Here is an 18,638-nt window from a genome sequence, read left to right on the forward strand (position 1 = left end):
GGAAAGGGGAATTTATACGTGCATGAGACAGGTAAAATAGGCTCAACCAAGGCAGGCTTGCTGCTGCAATTACTTTGGTTTTCAATGCACTTGCACATTTCATGTGAAATTAGCTTGTGGCATACCCAGACTATGGTCCATTGAACTCAGCATCTTACTGTTCGTAGCACAGCACTTGCTTTGTTCTCTCCAAAAAGAATTCTGCTCCCCAGGTGATGTCTGGGACCAAACTAATGCACATCCTGGTCTCAGCTCCAGGATAAGCTGCTTACCAGCAGCAGCTAAGCAGCAAAAAGTGACTGACACAAACCTCAGCATAACTTGCCTTTTTGCCTCTAGGTCCTTGCTTTTCTTCTGGTTCAGTCTAACCTGTGCAAGGTCCTGTTTCTTGCCCTCTGGGTGAGGGATTTCTGGACTCTGTTGGTGGAGAGACCTTACAGGTTTTAGCTGCCCACATCCAACCCCTTCTGCTACCCACTCAGAACCCAAAGAGATGATGCAGCTCAAGCTGGGTTCTTCCAGTATGGACAGACAGCCTCATCCAGCGAGGCAGTGACATTCCTGGGCAGAGCCTTTGACCACAGTGTGAGCATGGTGCTGAACCTCTGAACATGGGAGAGATGACAAGCTTATCTCAGCTCAAGAGCCATACACAGCAATGCCAAGGTTTGCAAATTAATAAAAAGCCAACAGCATTACAGATAAATGTATTTTAATTAGGATTAAATACTATCTCAAGGTATCTTGAAATCGCACTTGTACTGTACTATCAACAGCCAGAGGCAATAAAAAAAAAAGTCTGAAAACGTAGAAGTTCTAGCATCCAACACATGACAGTAAGTGCTGCCATTTAAAGCGACAAACACTGCTCCCAAGAACAGATATTCTTAGAGGAAAAAGTTGTAACATTTTTGTATGGACAAAAAAAAAAAAAAAAAAAAGTAATCTGAAGACCAGAAGAAATATATTAGTGCCTGCCTTTTTAAAAGGGTTTTTTTGTTTTGTTTTGTTTTCTTTTTTTTTTTTACATTAAATACAGTTTTCTTTAAAAGCAAGGTACTTTCTAAATTCATGGTTTATATACTGTATGTACACAAGAGCAGAACATTGTACAGTGTTTTTGGATAAAGCAGCACTAACTAGCTGTAAGCTGGTAACGTGTTGCTGACCCAAAAAGCAAGATGACAAGTTAAGCACTCTAGGAGAAGCATCTCCATGGTTGGTATGAGAAAAGTAAAGTATCATGTATGTACAAACTGACCCTTCAAACAAACCCCGCCAACTCAGCATCATTTGCCGTGGAACTGCGCATGCTGCAGCTGATCAATGGAAGCCTGACTGCAAGAGCTGGTCTGAGACCCAAAGCAACCATTTCCTTTCAGTAACAAGGTGCATCACCCATGCAGAGAGCACTTGCAAAGTCATTCTTGCAGCACGTCACCCTTGGGCTCTGGGGGAGAGCATGTTCTTACTGCAGCCTCAAGCCAAGGAGACACCTGCACTGTTTTTTTGCTATACAAAATACAAAATGCCCCAACCAAACGATATGAAATTGAGATTAAAGCTACATTAAGTATCTGTATGTGCACCTGGCCTTTCTGCCCAGAGTTACCAAGTAAAGCAGAAAGTTTGCACCCCACTATCACCAGTTCAGACTAAAATGGAGTGGCAGTGATTTCCATCATTAGTGCAACATTAACTCCTATACTCTACCAAAGTGACTGACTGCTCTCCAGACACACAACATGTATATTCAGGTCTTACAAAACTGGTTTCAAGTTTGTAGCATTTTTTTTTTTTTTCAGTCTACCCCATTAAAACCCCTATTAAACTCAGGAGTAGTCTGTGTCCTGTTCAAAGTCAATTGCATCAAAATACAACTTTTATTCCAGGGTTAGCAGTGGGGCAGAGATGAAGGTTCTTCTTGTTACACATACTTTTAAACGTCATTCAGCTTACACCTTCAGAAGAGGTTATTTGCTGTACTTTCAGGACATTGTTCATCCTTGTCTTACACACTACACTGGTTTAAGGAACTGAATGTTTCTTCTTGGATGAGGACAGAAGTGAGACAACTTGTTTCTAAACTGCATTAACTTAAAGTTTCAAGTTTTAATGGTGTAAAAAAATCTGACATTCAATTACAGTTAAGAGAAACTTGCTACACAGCAAACTGCATCCAAATCTACCAGTTACTGATGGGACCTTTAAATTAACCATCAACGAGTTATTCAAGGCATCCAGACCTGGAAACATCAGATCACCCAGCCAGTGAGCCAGCAACTCCCTCCCCCTTTTTCATGAGGCTTTAACAACTGCAATTGATGTGACCTCAGCACTGGAGCCAATGACTCCAATCCCCAAAAAGGTTAGGGAGATCCTGTGTTAAGCCCAATGCAATATGCATTAGTGTCATGGAGCAAGAAGATCCCAGTGTCTACTTGTTAGAAGTTCACACAAACCATACAGATACAGACAGGATGAAATACAGACTCAAAAGGATCCATTATGCTTGAAGAAAATTCCAAATAAAATGACATCTTCTGCACAGCCCAGCCTCAGACACAGCCACACCTTTATCTAGTATAATAAACTCTGTAGTAAACTGTTTTTGACCTCCATAGAGAGTAGGAGTTGTCAAATTTAAGAAGATAAACTCCTCTCCCTGGGTACTGGTGGCTGCCAGCATACACTTCTTCGTGACAGTCTCGTCTGTACACAGGCACTATTTCATCTAGCTGAGGCTTGTTGGCATTCTTTTTGGCTTTTTCTTCACTGCTTGTATTTTCTGCAAAGGAAAAAAAAGGGTGTCAGTGAACATGGGTGGATGCTTTATGAGAGAAAAGTCAGACTAATCTCTAGGGGACAAGGCCCTCTTTGTTAGTTTGGGGACGAGAGGAGTCGCAGGGATTCATACCAAGGCTGGGGGTGAAGCACTCAGAAGCAGAAATAAAAGCAAACATGCTCACTTTATCATGGTTTTAACAGTTTGATATTAAAAGTCACCACACCCATCTCCCCAGCACAGCCAGGTCAGTTTGTGGAGATGCCAAACTCTAGTTTTCAGTAGCACAATCACCCACCACTGAGAGCCACTCATGTGACATAGTGACTAGCACAGATTACTTGGTAGTGATGCCCAGAAAGCCACTGTTTCCTGGGTCAGGGCAGCTCCTTCCAAGCAAATCACATGCTCAGTTCAAAACATTTTTGTGAAGCTAGATCCTCCATAGGCAAAGGCTGTGACCTGTGCCTCAGGCACTGTCAGGACTTGTTCTCTGAAGCTGTTTTGCTGCAGCCTCAAGGAAACTTCCTCCCTAGAAACATCTCTTGAACAGCAGGAAAGGATTTTTCCTAAGGTTTCAGAGTGCAGATCCACTGTGCTCTGTTACAGCACAGGTTTCACTTTAGTTTACTGAATAGATCACCTAGGAAAAGGATTTCCCCAGCCTCAGCTGTTTTAATCTGTGATCCAGGGAGGGGACTGAAGTTACTTGCAGAACTGCAGCTCCTATTCAAATTTGAAAACATGACTCCAGCCAGATGGAAGCCAGGGAAAGCAGGAGATTACACAAGACCATCAGTGGGGGGTTCCCTCACAGCCAACCCTGACAGTTTACATGCATTAGTGTGCTTACCTTCCTCTTCCTCCTCATCATCACTGGACTCGCTGACATGTACACTGACTGCAGTGTTAGGGGAGTCTGTCCATTCAAAATACACCCCAAAACCAATGTCATAACTGTCTGTAGCAAACTCCCAAAAGAGGTAAGACCCCTCTTCATGAGTTGGTACTCTGACTGTAACCACTTCTCCTCGGCCCACTGTGATCACAGAGTCTGCATCCTGACGGATTTTTTCCTTGAAGTCTTTGATCTGGGGTCGTGTCCACATGGATGGGGCAGCGATCACTGGGACAGAATCTGAGAGGGGAGGAAATACTCCAGTTAGGCTTTGTTTCAGTTATTTATGCTGCATACTTAAGTGTGCCTTGAGAGCACTTGAGGGCCCCAAGCATCAAAGGTGCTACGAACTTTTTTTTTTACAGAAGAAGCAAGTTTCAGCTCTGAAAAGATATACAAACTAGTGCAAATTCAATTATAACATTACTAAATGCTACCAGTTTACCCATCCACCACATTTAAAACAACAGTGCTCATGCAGAAAAGCCTCAGAAGGCACATGTACTGCTACAGGTGACAGGTTTATATTGCATAGAACCCTTCACTGGAAGGATCTTTTAACAGCACTGACTCAGTTCAAATAAAACTGAGCATATTTCTGCCCAGAACAGCTTTGTGCTGGAACTTCTATGCTCCTTTCCTTCAAGTCTAGAGTGACAGGAGGTTCTGGATCCCATCAGCTTTGCTGAAATGCTTTTGTTGCTTCCTCTTTCCTTCCCCTCCCAAAGCTGAGCTTTGCCTATGCAATATTATTCTCTCACGAGAGACAGCAGCCCCAGGAATCAAACCTAGCTTTTCCATATGCAAATGAAGCTAAACAAAGAACCACAGTAACCCCTACTTAAGACACCTAAATCCTAAGAAAGGCTTTTGCTATTTATTTTTAATTAAGAAATTCAGCTAGCCCCACCTTTTGGTCCATTCTCCAGTGCTTCTTCCAAAACCTCTGGATCCAACTCTTTTTCAGGGCTGTCTGCATGTGCACTGGCCTGCCCATTGATGGATGGGGTGTCCCCTGGGGCAGGGCTGGTCACCTTCGATGCAGTAGTCAGGGCCGTCCCTGTCGCTGCCACCACTGCGTCCTGCTGCTTCTGTAGGGCTGCCTAAAACAATTTAAGGAATTTAAGTACAACCAAACCCTCACAAGGTGCCAGTTTTACACCTTCCAGCAGAAGGTATAATGGCAATTCAAAGAAAAAAAACTTCCCCCTTCACCCTACAAAGGGGCTTGACCCAGAAGACCAGGAGCAGCACACTTCAACCAGTTACATCTACTTAGCCCCAAGGGATGTGAAGTCACTTGGTTCTAGGCTGGTGGATACAACCTGAACAAAAAAATGCAACTTTCAAATTAACTACAGGACACACACACTCTTGCACTCTACTACGAAAGCTTTTCATTCCCGTAACATTTCTATCAAAATTGGAAGTGTGACTTGTTTGCTGGGGTTTTTTGGGTTTTTTTTTTTGCTGGCTGGAAGGGTTCTATCCAACCTGAGCTCATCCAGGTCTAACAAGAGCTGACTACTGAAGGTCTATTAGCTACTTGCCAATTTATGAGTTAAACAGAGAACTCTCTTGAGCAACGTCCCTGTCCTTTGTTATCAGTCCAGAGAGAACACAGGCTCTTTTGTTGGGACAGAGAAAAGATATAAGTGATAGTGTCACTTTAAATGATAACCTAATAATCACAAGATTTTGATGAGCAAATGGAATATAGGTATCCTGCAGGAATATGAGGACAATATAGAAAAGTATCAGTTGAGATTTCAAATTTAAGCAATTGCACAGATGCTGTCCAGATTTCACTATCTACTACAGCAGTTTTGTGCACTGAGAGAAAGATGGTGTGAATTTTTCTACAAACCCATTGCATACAGCCTTTCCAAGATTAATTGGATCAGAAGCTGATCTGTAAGCAGAACAGCACTTTCTAACTGCTCTAACAGATCCCAATGCAGCTGACTCATAGGCATCCAAATAAAGTATTCCTGAAAAGTGTTATGGAAGTTACATGAGGGAAGTGCAAAAAGTAATTATAACAGGGCAGAAAGTCTCTGCCTTTCCTACACCACTTCAGCTCCACCCAATCATGGTTTGGCTTAGAAGGGAGCTATAAAGATCATCCAGTTCCACACCCCTGCCATGGGAATGGACACCTTCCACTAGACCAAGCTGCTCAAAGCACCATCAAACCTGTCCATGAATACTTCCTGGGATGGGGTTTCCACGGCTTCTCTGGGCAACCTGTGCCAGTGTCTGACCACCCTGTTAAAAAAAGTCTCCCTTATGTTCAATCTAGACCTACATTCTGACAGATGAAAACCTTTGCCCTCATCCTGTCACTACAGGTCCTGGTAAAAAGGTCTTTCTTCATGTTTCTTACAAACCCCCTTTAGGTACTGAAAGGCTGCAGTGAGGCTTCCCCAGAGCCTTCTCTTCTCCAGGCTGCACAGCCCTATCTCTCTCAGCCTCTCTTCAGAGCAGAGGTGCTCCAGCCCTCTGAGCATCTTTGTGGCCTCCTCTGGATTCACTGCAACAGGTCCACATCCTTCTTATGCTGGGGGTCCCAGAGCTGGATGCAGCACTGCAGGTGAGGTGTTCATGAGAGCAGAGCTGAGGGGGAGACTCACCTCTCTCCCTCAACCTTCTGGCCACACTTGTTTTCCTGCATCCCAGGATACAACTGACTTCCTGAGCTGCAAAAGTCCATTGCCAGCTCATACCTAGTGTTTCACCCACCAGTCCAGCTCTGCAGGACAGCTCCCAACCCATTCATCCCCCAGACTGTACTGATACTGGGGAGTGCCCTGACTTGACCCACTGCAGGGGCCTTGTTGAACCTCATGAGGATCACATGGCTCCCTTCCTTGGACATTTCTTTACTGAGGGCATCAGCCTCCACAAAATACAAATGACTTAACAGGAAATTAGTTACTGAACTTTAGATCTTTAGCTCAAGAACAGACTTCAGGCTACAGTCTGTCCTCCCACCCTAATCATGAGCAGCTTATTGCAGGCAAGCAACTTCATCATGTATTAGTACCTGATGAAGTCAGACAATAGGTGCAAAAGGAGAGAGAAGTCAGCAATGCTCAAGCTGGCAGGGAGAAGGCAACCTCCAACCCAGCAGTGATGCTACAGTGCTCCATATGCACGCTCAGCTAGAAACACAGGGCTGACCACGGCCTGCTGCTCTGCACAGATCTTCAGGAGAGTCACCTGAAGAGGTCTGTTCGTGCTCAGATGTACTGGTATGTCATTAAATTACACACACACATCACCAGTGTGCAGCAGAGCGGTTCACATTTCGTCTCTAATAGTAATATTGAACCAAACCATTAGTAAAGACTGCTTAGTGCTTTCTTAATTAACAGCTGCTTCAGAAAACTACTCCAAAAGATGAAACAAATAAAGGGGCTTTGGTGTTTGGATCTGAAGCAGCATTAGTCACTAGCATGGTAGCTCTCCCTGTGGCAATTATCTTTTCACAGAGATAGCAGCAGACAAGTTAATGCATCCTGGTGACAGCCTGGGTCACAAAGCCCTCGTTCCCCAGTGACAGCCTGGGACACAAAGTCGAGGTTCCCCAGCCATACCTGCTGCTGTGCCAGCTGCACCTGGTAGAGCTGCTGCATGTACTGCTGGTAGTGCTGCTCCTGGAGCTGCCGGATGAGGATCTGCTGCTGCTCGTAGTTGCCGGGATACTGCTGAGCGGCGTACTGCTGGAACTGCACGGCCGTCTGCGAGTTCAGCGCTGCCATGATCTGCTGCCTGCCACGGGAGCACAGCACGGCCTCAACAACAGCTCAGGGCACTGCAGAGCCCTGCCCTGAGCTGCCTCTGGGGCCACTTAAATCACTTCATTCCATTCTGCAAAACCCACTCAAGATAAATCTACATACTCCACCAGAACCCAGAGCTAACACAGGTGTGAGTTTTGCCTAAAAAGACACCGAGAACATAAAGAAGGGAGCAACATTTTCTACCCAGTGTTTGTAAACATCAAATGTTAAAACAACAAGAGCTCTTATATAATTGTCAACCTGTAGTCTGATAAAGAGGTAGTGCTACACAAAACCCACATGACTAAACTCCTCAAACAAGGAAAGGAAAAGCTCACATATGCTTTTTCCAGAATCCATCCTTCCAGCAGGCCTTCTATAAATATTGGTAGGAACAAACCTGCTGTGGCACAGCATACTAGTGCTTTTTCGTGAATTGAAGAAAATCACACCACATAACTATCTTAGTTTTCCTGGTCAGTATGCAAACAAGTATGAAAAACATGACTGGCGGTGGCCTAATTCAGGAACAGCAACAACAAAAAAACTGCTGCCAGACGGGGGTATCTGTATCTCCAGTAATCTCAACTGCTGAAACTTCAGGAGGAACACAAGGGTTACATATGCACAGGCTGTTTTTCTCCTCTCTCCAAAGAACTAACAGAAATTCTATGGCTGAATGACAAGATAGATCCAGAGCCTGTCTCATGTTATGTCCATCAGTAACCAGCTATCAATGTTTCAGAGGAAGGAAGAAGTATCACACAATTGCAAAAAAAAAATTCTCTCCTCCTCACACTTCTCCTATCCTCAAAAATCACATTCTAAAGCATCAGTATTAGACTGGTCTAATATCCCAAAAAGCAGGATTTACTGCTTTTCAGCAAACTGTGACCAGTTTAGATACACTTGGTATCCACATTCCTTTTCTGTCTGAACTCTTTATCTCCATAACCTGCTATGACCATTTAATACACAACTCCCATTCATGTGAAAAACCCCCTCAACTTCAAGGCATACCACACTCCTTGTTACTTAGCACTGTGCAACACTTTTTATTGTATATATAGATTTATGTCTGTCTCTTACACTCCTCTGGCTCTCACCACGTTAAACAAGCAGCAAAACTTGTGGTTTAATTATTTGCTCCCTTCTCAAAACCACTACATAGCAAGCATAGGATCTACTTCAGAGACACCCCCTGCAAAGACATTTTTATGGTGGAAAATAGCTGCTGACTGATGTGGAACAGCTTTGCTATTCTCTTAAATATTACATGTGCAAATCCAGATCTGTGTTTTCAGCATCTGGATGAGAAGGGAACAATTAAATATAATTAGAATTGTATATTTCAAGTGTACAATTGTCTCAAATGCAAGGCAGTCGTTTTCTTTCAAGTGTTGTTTGTTTCCACCACTCACTTCTGTTGTTCCATCCGAAGTCGTTCCTCCTCTATTCTCCTCCTCTCCTCTTCTTCCCTTCTCAGTCTTTCCTCTTCTTCCCTCCTACGTTTTTCTTCCTCCTTTTGTAACCGCTCCCGCTCCTCCTCTTCACGCCGCCTTCGCTCTTCCTCTTCTCTCCTGCAACATCCACTCAATGAGCCATTTCAGCATTCCTACAATCCTAGGATGAGTTATTTTCAACATGCTGTAACCTGCCTTTTGCCTGCCCAGCGAACCCTTTTTGTCTGGTATCATCTCCTCACACTTAAATTGGCCTGGAGAAGTCTTACTGGACACAGGAGAAAACCACATTACTGCGGAGTTTTACTGCACTCAGCAGCATGACAAAGGTAAATTCTGTGTTACAATTTGATATTCATGCTAACCTGTTACTATGCTACCTGTATAGGAGAGAAAATTGCCTGGAAGCTTTAAACACATCTCCCAAGTTTTCACACATGTTCAATAATGATGTGGATACTATGACTTAATAACCACACCTGGAAGCAATAATAAGGCAGCCCCTGTCAAGGTGCTAAGCCATATTAGAAGAGAAGTTTAAAACTGACAACTTAATATTCTCTGTATATTTAGTCCACAGACATATTCGGGCAGACATCTTGTGAAGCATTTCTTCTTAAGCAGATGACAGTATTGGGAAAAAATTTAAAACTCCTAAACAACCACCCATTACTGGCAAAGTAAAAAGGCTTAAAGAGATCAAATGGTACCAGAGCCACCTACATTTCAAGTGTTTCCCTTCCCAAGACAACTCCAACCTAAGTTAGCTGTGATACTGTCCACAGGCCAAGAGTTACAAACTCCATTGATGCCAACACCAAAGCACCAAAGATTACCTTTTCTTTTCTTGTTCTTCTTTCTCTATCTTGTGGGAAGTGACATACGTTGAGAACAAGTGGCAGCACCTATGTAGGAGCTTCACAAATTCTGTCATAGCCTTTTGCTTTGACATGTTTCCAAGGGCAGCCCATTCCTTCCTGAGAGAGAGAATTCAGCTGAAATAACAGACTCAACTCTTTTCAAGCCAGAAGTGAGCACTGACAACCCAGCAAAGAGAAAAAGAGTTGGAAGACCAGGAACCAAACATTATCATTTGCAGTTTCAGAGAACTAACTTCGTCCCAAAGACAGTACAATATTCCCTTTTCTCCTGTCTTTCAAATAGACATAACTCAGCTCTTACATGAAATTTCATACATCCCATCAACCCTCCTTTGAATTCTGAACGATGTCCAAAAACTTCCCAGCTACAAGTGAACTTGAAGTATTTTTTCAACCTCCTTCTACTCTAGTTTGTGGAAAAAAAGGTATACATTTTCCTGAATGAACAAACACGATAACAACTGTTGGAACACATCACCAACAACAACTATCGATTGCAGCACTTCAGTTAGTTGAAAGGAACAGCCTTGTTCTTCCTAAGAAAAGCTTTTTTTTTTCCCTAAGAAAAGCTGCATCCTTTTATGCAAAAGCAGTGCCCTGGGTCCACCTCAGAGAAGCCACTGCTGTGTTGCACATTACCTTCACTCTAGAACACTAAAAAGATCAACAATGAACATGAGAAGTGCAGCCTGAGCTGCAAGCAACACAAGAGACATACCTGAGACTTCCCAGGTCTCATAAAAGATTTACTCAGAGTTTGAATGCATCAGGTTTTAATTTTCTGACTTCAGAAATTATCTTTGGTGTTAGGACAAGCTGTGGTGAATGCTTCTACCACTGGCAAAAGGCTTGGCCTGCTGTAACCATGGTGTGGAATTCAGATGAAACACAGGCCTGCACATTAATGCATCTTAAACTGCTACAGGAAACTGGACTGTCAGCAGAGCAGCTGCTAGTGTGGTTGAAAAAAAAAACCAAGCCAATAATCTTCTCTTAGTTCCTGTACTGAACTGTGACTCACAATTCTAAGATGTATTTGAAGAGGCCACTTTCACTTTCCACTAGCACAGACACTTGAGATAATCCACATACTTGTAGAAATTGGATGATGTGATCTTCTCACAGGAAAAGCAGAGTTAAGACCAACAAAAGCACCAGCCCTTTTACCTTCTATCATTCCCCAGAACATCAAAGAATCCAACTTCAGGGCAAGTGTCAGGGTTGTAAGGTCCCAGCAGAACCTGCTTGTGCAGTGCCACAAGTTTGAGCTTTTCTTCATATGTTGGATGAAAGGCTTTGCCATCTTTTTCTGTAGGGGAAAAAAGAATAAAGAAATTTTCACTGATGTGATTAATTAAGCACAGAATATGAATGAGGACGTTGCATAACCATTACCACGATCTGCACCATAAAAAAAAAAAAAGAAGAGAAAAAAGTCAATTCACAAAAGATTAGACAAATTAAGTCAGTTCTATTTAAATAAAATATAGACCTGTCCAGAAGAAACACATCTGCTTCAGCTAATGAAAACTTCAGTGTGGAGTGCTTTGCATCCCGCTATCTACAGTCAGTCTTAGTGAGTCAATTATCACAAAAATATTTACATGAATTTGCTGAACATCATACCATATGGATCTATATCTCCAAAATATTAAAAAACCTTAACTGAATTCAAATGTGTCTGCCAAGTGTCTCCTCTACTGTGCATAGGAAGGGTTTTCCCCAAAGAAAGACGTGATGCTAACTTTATAAACTGCTCTCCTTTCATGCTCTTCACATTGATGAAAGCAGAACAACCAAGGTTGAAGGCAAGGAGAACAGCAGAAAGGAAAAAATTAAGAGTCAAGGAGAGTTGTCCTTGAGGGAATACAATTGCTGCCCTTGGCCAAGGCAGCTGGAACAGCACCCCACAATGAAAAGCCCTGCAGCTGCCTCCATCAGCACCAACACATACAGTGAACTCTGACAATAAGAAGGCAACATAAGCCTGAACATGTTCCAGTGGCTCCACAGGAACCTCTTCTGAAGGATTCCCAGTTAGATCCCACCATGCTTTTACTGGTAAGAAGATACTTGCATTGATTTAAAATGATATATGAATTAGTCAGCGAGGACTTAACACATTTAAATTGTCAAAACAAATCAATGAAACCGGCATTGCTGTATGTGACTACACTGCTCATTAAGAAAAAGACATTTTTCTTGAACAGGAAAACAAATAAATAAGCACCATCTCCTTTTGGAAGGGCTGAAATGAGGAAGCCAATTCCAAGAGGTAAAAGACAGTCACTTCCCATGACTGCACTGCTCTCCATGTAACTGGGAGCTTGGAGACAAAGCTGCCACTCATCCCTAGTTCTCCTTTGGAGCAAGTTGTTTACAGCCCCAAACTGAACAGTCCACACCTAAATTTCAGGCTGACACATACTGCAAAATTTCTTGGCTGACACTTGGGAACAGTTACTAATAGGGAAAGAAGCAAATCTCACAATGAGAGAGGAAGGAAAATACCCCTACTGCAGCTTATTGAGAAACTCAGAGCAAAAACTTCTGGAAATCAGAAACAATCCCAGCGGGAAAGTGCTTGCAGTTCACAGCAAGACATTCTATTTTTGACAGAGAAAGTTCAGTACATTGCTGGACTTACTCAGCTGAAACATCACAAGGAACCACTACATGCATGCCATTTGTTTTGAAGCCACAATCAAATGATTAGGAAGACAAATATTTAATTACTTATTATCCATTCCTAGGAGTCCACATCACTCTTGCAGAATTTCAAGTATTTGCTCTTGCCCCAGTGTCACACAACCTTACAGCAAATATAGCTGCCAGCTTCAAAAACAGAAGCCTTTCTCCGCAGAAATATCTACTTCCAAAAATATCTGGTGGGGTAGAAAAAGGGGGGGGGATGTAAAAACTGAACCAGAGTCTACTCAGTGTATACAACGAAAGGACAAGAGGCAGCTGACACAAACTGAAGTATAGGAAATGCCACTTAAGCATTTTTGTGGGATTTTGTTTGCTTAAAGTTGGTGTTTTGGGGTTTTTTAAATGCTGTTGTTTTTGGTTTTTTTTTTTTTTTAAACTGAGAGTGATCGAGCTGGAACAGGTTGCCCTGGGAAGTTTTCAAGTCTCCACGACTGGAGATGTTCAAAACCTAAACGGAGACAGTGCCACGAAGCCTGAACTGAAAAGAAGGGCTAAACCTGACACAGAAGACATAGAAGACATAAATCCCAAGCAGTCCCTTCCCATCCCAAGTCTGTGATCCTTAAAAGATGCAAATCACCACATTCTGGTAAGCTTTCAACTCCTGCTCTTATGCTCTCAGGCCTTCCAAAGAGCCCTTTGGCTTTCCTCAATTCTTCACAATTTACACTCAATTCAGAATTTACTTATTAGGTAACAAGCACTTCCATTAGCCTCAATAAACAGCGTGTACTTTGAAATAATACTTAATATCCCGGGGCATCGTGCTACAAAGCAAGTCAATTGACAAAGGTACTGCCCTGAAATTTTGCCAGGCTTCTAAGCAAAGCATGACTCTCAAGGGGGTCCCTACAGCACCCTCTGTTTACTTTTCACAACCTCTGCACCTACTACATCTGTCCGGCCAAACACACAGCTATTTGCTGTACTGAATGCTACCTAAGCCAGATAACACCATCAGTATTTGAGCTCCTGAAGAAAGTTAAAGTGAAAAAATCTTCATTTCCCATGCAATGCGCAGCACAGCTGCATTTTCACAGAACAGAGATGTCAGACCTCATGCCCTAATTACTGAGAGAAGCCAAAATCTGCATTTAGAAAGAATGGTGACCCAAGGGAAGAACAACAAACAAGCTAAATAAGAGAGGGGAAAAGAGGAAAAAATACAAGACAAGCTTTCAGGGACTTGTAGATTATACAGCTTAGAAGCAAATTATCAGAAAAACACTTGCAGCCAGCCAGCCAGTGAAGTTTCATACTAACTATTTTGCAGTTGAACTCTACAGCATAAACCACACTGTATAATCACCCCAAAGATCAGGAATTGTTGGTGTTTAACTGAACTGGAGGACCTGAATTCATCTGCAGAGTCAAATATGCCAGAAAGAGCATTAGTGTGTCTAGACAAGCAGAAGTGCCAAATGTATCCAAGCATCCGTGAACGGGCCATTTAAGCAGGCATTAGCCACACACCTCATACAGCTGTCGGGAAGTGGAAGAACATCAAAGAGCTCCAGGGAACGCGCTGAAAAATCCAAAGGACGTGCACAACAGTAATACAGAAACTGTACAACCTTCCCTAAGCCACTGGTGTCTCTGACACAACAAGGCCAGGAATATGCTCGGTTTTCAACCACAAGAGAAAGATGAAGCTGTCACTAGTAATGTGAGGGGTTTGTGTCACTGTGTGGCACTGTATTATTGACATGAATTGATAAAAGCCTGCAAATTTAGGCACAAAGGAGTTTAATAAACAACTTAAGAGATTGCACTGTGCAAGATACTGTTACTCCTCTGTAACTTTAGATTTTTTCCCCCCTTAGGAACACTGCACACCAGGCTGTACCTTCCACTCCAACTTCACCTACTATACCCACTCTAAACGCCTAATTCCATTGGGATAGCATTCAGTTGAGTCATCTAGAAGCAGCTAGAAAACAACTTGTGAAGAGTGATTTTTCACCTCATAGCTTTTAAAAGCAGAAGTCATGTATGTTAATTTTATTCATTTGCAACAGTCATTTGCATGAGTGAGACCAAAATTGAGAAGTGTGAGGACTGAACTGCTGCCTGCAGAGCCCAGTTCACTCTTACACTCCTAATCCTCCTCTCCTGAAAGTGTGTTCTGCATCAACAGAATTACTGACTGGCCCTTCCAATTAAATATGATCAAAGCACAACTTCACAAATGTAGATACATGATTGGGGTTTTCATATTCTTGACAACAAGAGCCTACTTAATTTACGAATTACAATCATACCGTCAAATTAGTTCTCAAAAAAAAGAGGTCAAACAATTAATTGAGAATGATGTTCTGCTGAGGTTGAAGATGCATTCTTGTTAGGATAAGAGGAAATAACTTAGTGCAGTCAAAGAAAATTAGAGTACTTAACATTCCAGGAGAGCTTTTAGATACCAAAATGATACGGTTTGTGTGCTGCCTGCTCAGATGTGCTGCACTGCAAATCACTTTAGACAGTGCACGAACACTTCAGGGACTGTCATATATTGAAGGTTGGGTGCAATGGTATTTCAATGACAGGATGTGGAAAATAACAAAGCCAGGCTGATCCTGAGAGAGATTTGCTGGCAGAGCTATGCAAGCCACCCTCTCCTGCTTCAGGACAGAGCTTGAACAGGTTACCTTCAGAGGCACAACTCACGCCAGCTCAGCAAGCAGAATAAGCCATTAGAGACACTTCTACTGTGCCAGACGCCCCAGGGCTCACAATCACAGGCAGTCCTGGAGACAAAGAAATGTACCACGACTGTAACACGACTGCTCTCCCCTGTACACTGGATCCAGCACAGTGGAGCAGCTTCTTAATGGCAGCCAAAATGCTGCTTGACCTGCACTAGGCTTAACAGAGCAGGAAGAGAAAGAGGGCTCTTGTTTCCCACAGAAAAATGGACTGGAACACCGTTACCATGTATTTTCTATGCCTCTGCTATTCTGAAAAGCTCTCTCCACAAGCCATTATGAATGTTAAAAAACAAAACAAAACAAAAAAGACAGTGCACATCTCCTGCACAGCCTAAGGCCTGACAGCTGAAGTGACCCAGGGTCAAGCATTTTAGATCTGCTTTAGATTTGTCTTTATCAGAGACAGAATAAAGTAGCTTTTGAGTCTCTTTAATATCCTAGCCTAGTTTCCATTGTGTTTTGCACACTGTTTATACACACTCCCACCCTGTCTTGTATTTGAGCAATTCTGTTACCTGCAGAATAAGCCACCACTGACAAGTGTTAGCAGTCATTTTAATAAGCAAACTCAAAGTATTTTGATCAGATTCAACTTCTCTTGGACAAAAGTCCCCCAAGAGTTACAGACAACTCAGGCTGTACACTGAAGCAGAAAAAAAAAGCTGCTTAACCATCAGCAAAGTTTTCAGAATGGTCAGAAATGAGGTCTCAGCACTGACCTATTAACATGGGCCACCCTTCAGACAGATCTGTTGCCTCCTGAAGTACAGGAGGAATCCCTATTTGCTCCTTGGCATGCACAGGGCTGCTAACCAAGCGTGCCCACTCCCACAGTTGTTCTGACAGCATGAAAATAATTTGGAAACGAGACCACTTATTTTTGGAGCTGTGCAGATATAGAACAAGCTGGCAGAATCAGTAACCCAAGTATTACAAGCTCCTGTAGCTCCCCATCAAGTCTATACATAAAAATCTTTGTGTTATGTCACTTTTAGGAAAAAAAATCTACAGATGAAATGATGGGCAATGACTTTGTGAGTTATTCCAGCCACAAGGATAGGGAAACAAGGTTTTCACTGGAAAGACTAACAACACAATTGAATGGGGAAAATTATCATCTTATCAGCACAACCATGAGTTACAAGAAATTGCAAAGGCTAAAAAAGGAGCAGGAGTAAACTGAAACATGTTGATATTAAGTTTTGATTAAAAATAACAGCAACAAAAAAAGCTATTGCTAAGACAGAACAAGGCAAGGAACTGGAACCTACACAAAAGTAACACCCCACACAGACTTCACCATCAGAGAGAAGATAAAGCCAGCACATAAATTCTGTTAAAATCTGATATAATAGATATAAGTTATTGGCACATAGCAGCAATATAGATAAAGTCATTCACAGCACGTAACTTTTGCACTGCAAACACAAGTTCACACTGTGAACACGCTTTACACTGTAAAACCAGGTTCCCATAGAATATTCAACCCAAGATAGAAGAAAACCACAGCTGACCGAGACAAGGAACATGCTACTGCAGAGACATTTCTTTCTGCATCATTAACCACAACCAGAACTCTTTCAAGCAACTTCTTTTACAGAAAGAAGAAAGAGACATTAAGTAAAATGCTTCCACAACCTGAAAACTTCTGATACAGGAGGGGAAAAAAAAATATCTTATGATCCCTTATGCTTTTTTAGAGCTTAAAAAAGTAACACCTCTCTTTATTAGCATGCTAACAAAATAACTACTTTGTGGAAGGGTATCAGAACAGAGACAAAGAATCAGGGCTAAAGAAAACTGCTTATGTGCTGCTAACAACCACAAGGTGCAGGTCAGCCAACGTGAAGAAAGACAACTTTGTCCCTCCGGCAGTGTTTCCACCTGCCAGCAGTGCCTGCCCTTAGAAGAGGCAGCCTCCCTGGGAGGTCACCTAACAACTGACTGCCACAAGACTGACCTTTCCAAGCGCAGAGCTTGTCTTCCCTACTGCAGCCACGAGGCTGGGCTTCCTGCTGCACCTGAAGCAGTGTCTGCCTGGGAGCCACAGGAGTGATACAGTGCTGAAATGTGGTCAGTGTAGTGAGCACAGCTCACTACAAAGCCCCACAGCCCACGTCTGCCTTCCCACAGAGGCAAACCTGGCTACATGGGATCCCAGCAAAAACACTCCAGGTATTACACAGCTGCCTGCTGGGCTCATGGCAGCACACAGACTCATTGAATCAGTTAGTTTGGAAAATATCTCTGAGACCACTGAGTCCAGCTTATGGGCGAACACCACCGTGTCAACCAGACCAGGGCACTGAGTGCCACGTCCAGTCTTTCCTTAAACACCTCCAGGGACAGAGACTCCACCACCTCCCTAGGCAGCCCATCCAATGTCCAATCACCCTTTTTGTGAGGAAATTCCTCCTAAACTTCCCCTGGCACATGCCAAGCTTGTGTCCTCCGGCCCCACAGGAGGGAAGCCATCCCTGGGGTGGCGGCCGCTGAGGGGAGGGCCGGGCACGTCCCGCCAGGCCCGGCCGGGCTGTCAGCAGGGCGACACCCCTCACGGCGGGCGCTCCTCGCCCACGTCTGCAGCTTTCCCCTCCGGTGCCACCGGCGCGGAGCCCTGCCGCTCCCATTTCAGGCTGCACACCCACCCCCGGCAGTGCCACAGCGGGGCAGGCTCCGCTCCGGGCCCGGCTCCAGGAGAAGCGCATCCCCGCGGGCCGGGGACCCGCTGCTGGCCCCTGGGGCCGCCCCCCGCGGCTCTCGGCGGCCCCGGGGCTCAGGGCGAGCCCCGCAGCCCGGCCCGGTGGCTGCCCCGGCGGTGCGGGCCGGGCTCACCTTTGAAGAAGCGCAGCGCCAGCCCGTAGAGCTCCTCCAGCGCGAAGCCCCAGCGCCGCTCCAGGCTCAGCGCCGCCTCCTCCGCCGCCTCGCCGCCGGCCTCCGCCGCGCCCGGGGAGCCGGGGCCCGCTCGGCCCCGCCCCGCCGCCGGCTCGCCCTCGGCCGGCCGCGCTTCGCAGGGCGGCACCTCGGCGGTGGGGCTCAGCGTCAGCCCGTCCACCGAGACCTCCAGCCGGTCCGAGCTCAGCACCGCCGCCATCCTCCTCCTCCTCCTCCGCCCGCCCTCCGCCTCCCGCTCCGCTGCGGCGGCCACGTCCCGACTTCCCGTCCCCTCCGACCCGGATCTTCCGGGCCCGCCCCGCCCCGCCCGCGGCTCGGCCCCTCCGCTCCCCGCAGGGACACCGCCTGCTCTCGGGGCTGGGCTGCGGCATCCCGGGAATCCCGGGGACTGTGGGTGTCTGCGGGAGCCGCCGCTGGGCGCCCTGGCCGCGCCTCTTTGGTTGGTAGTGGTGTTTGACCAGCGTTATCTCCCTCAGGAGGAGAGGTTGCGGGAGCTGGGCCTGTTGAGTCTGGA

General features: G+C 44.7%; 1 protein-coding gene across 1 annotated transcript; it reads right to left on the reverse strand.

Annotated features, from left to right (window-relative positions):
• Positions 1–713: 713 nt before the first annotated feature.
• Positions 714–18,338, reverse strand: ACBD3 (acyl-CoA binding domain containing 3). The gene is made up of 8 exons (XM_083856548.1): positions 18,065–18,338; positions 10,980–11,121; positions 9,768–9,908; positions 8,890–9,048; positions 7,283–7,457; positions 4,594–4,786; positions 3,639–3,923; positions 714–2,788 (listed from the first exon to the last, which is right to left on the reverse strand). The coding sequence occupies exons 1-8, from the start codon at positions 18,321–18,323 to the stop codon at positions 2,577–2,579; spliced, it is 1,566 nt and encodes a 521-aa protein (XP_083712674.1). The 5' UTR covers positions 18,324–18,338; the 3' UTR covers positions 714–2,576.
• Between the last annotated feature and the right edge of the window lie 300 nt (positions 18,339–18,638).

The sequence above is a fragment of the Zosterops lateralis genome, assembly GCF_965231275.1.
Source record: "Zosterops lateralis genome assembly, chromosome: 3".
Lineage (NCBI taxonomy): Eukaryota > Metazoa > Chordata > Aves > Passeriformes > Zosteropidae > Zosterops > Zosterops lateralis.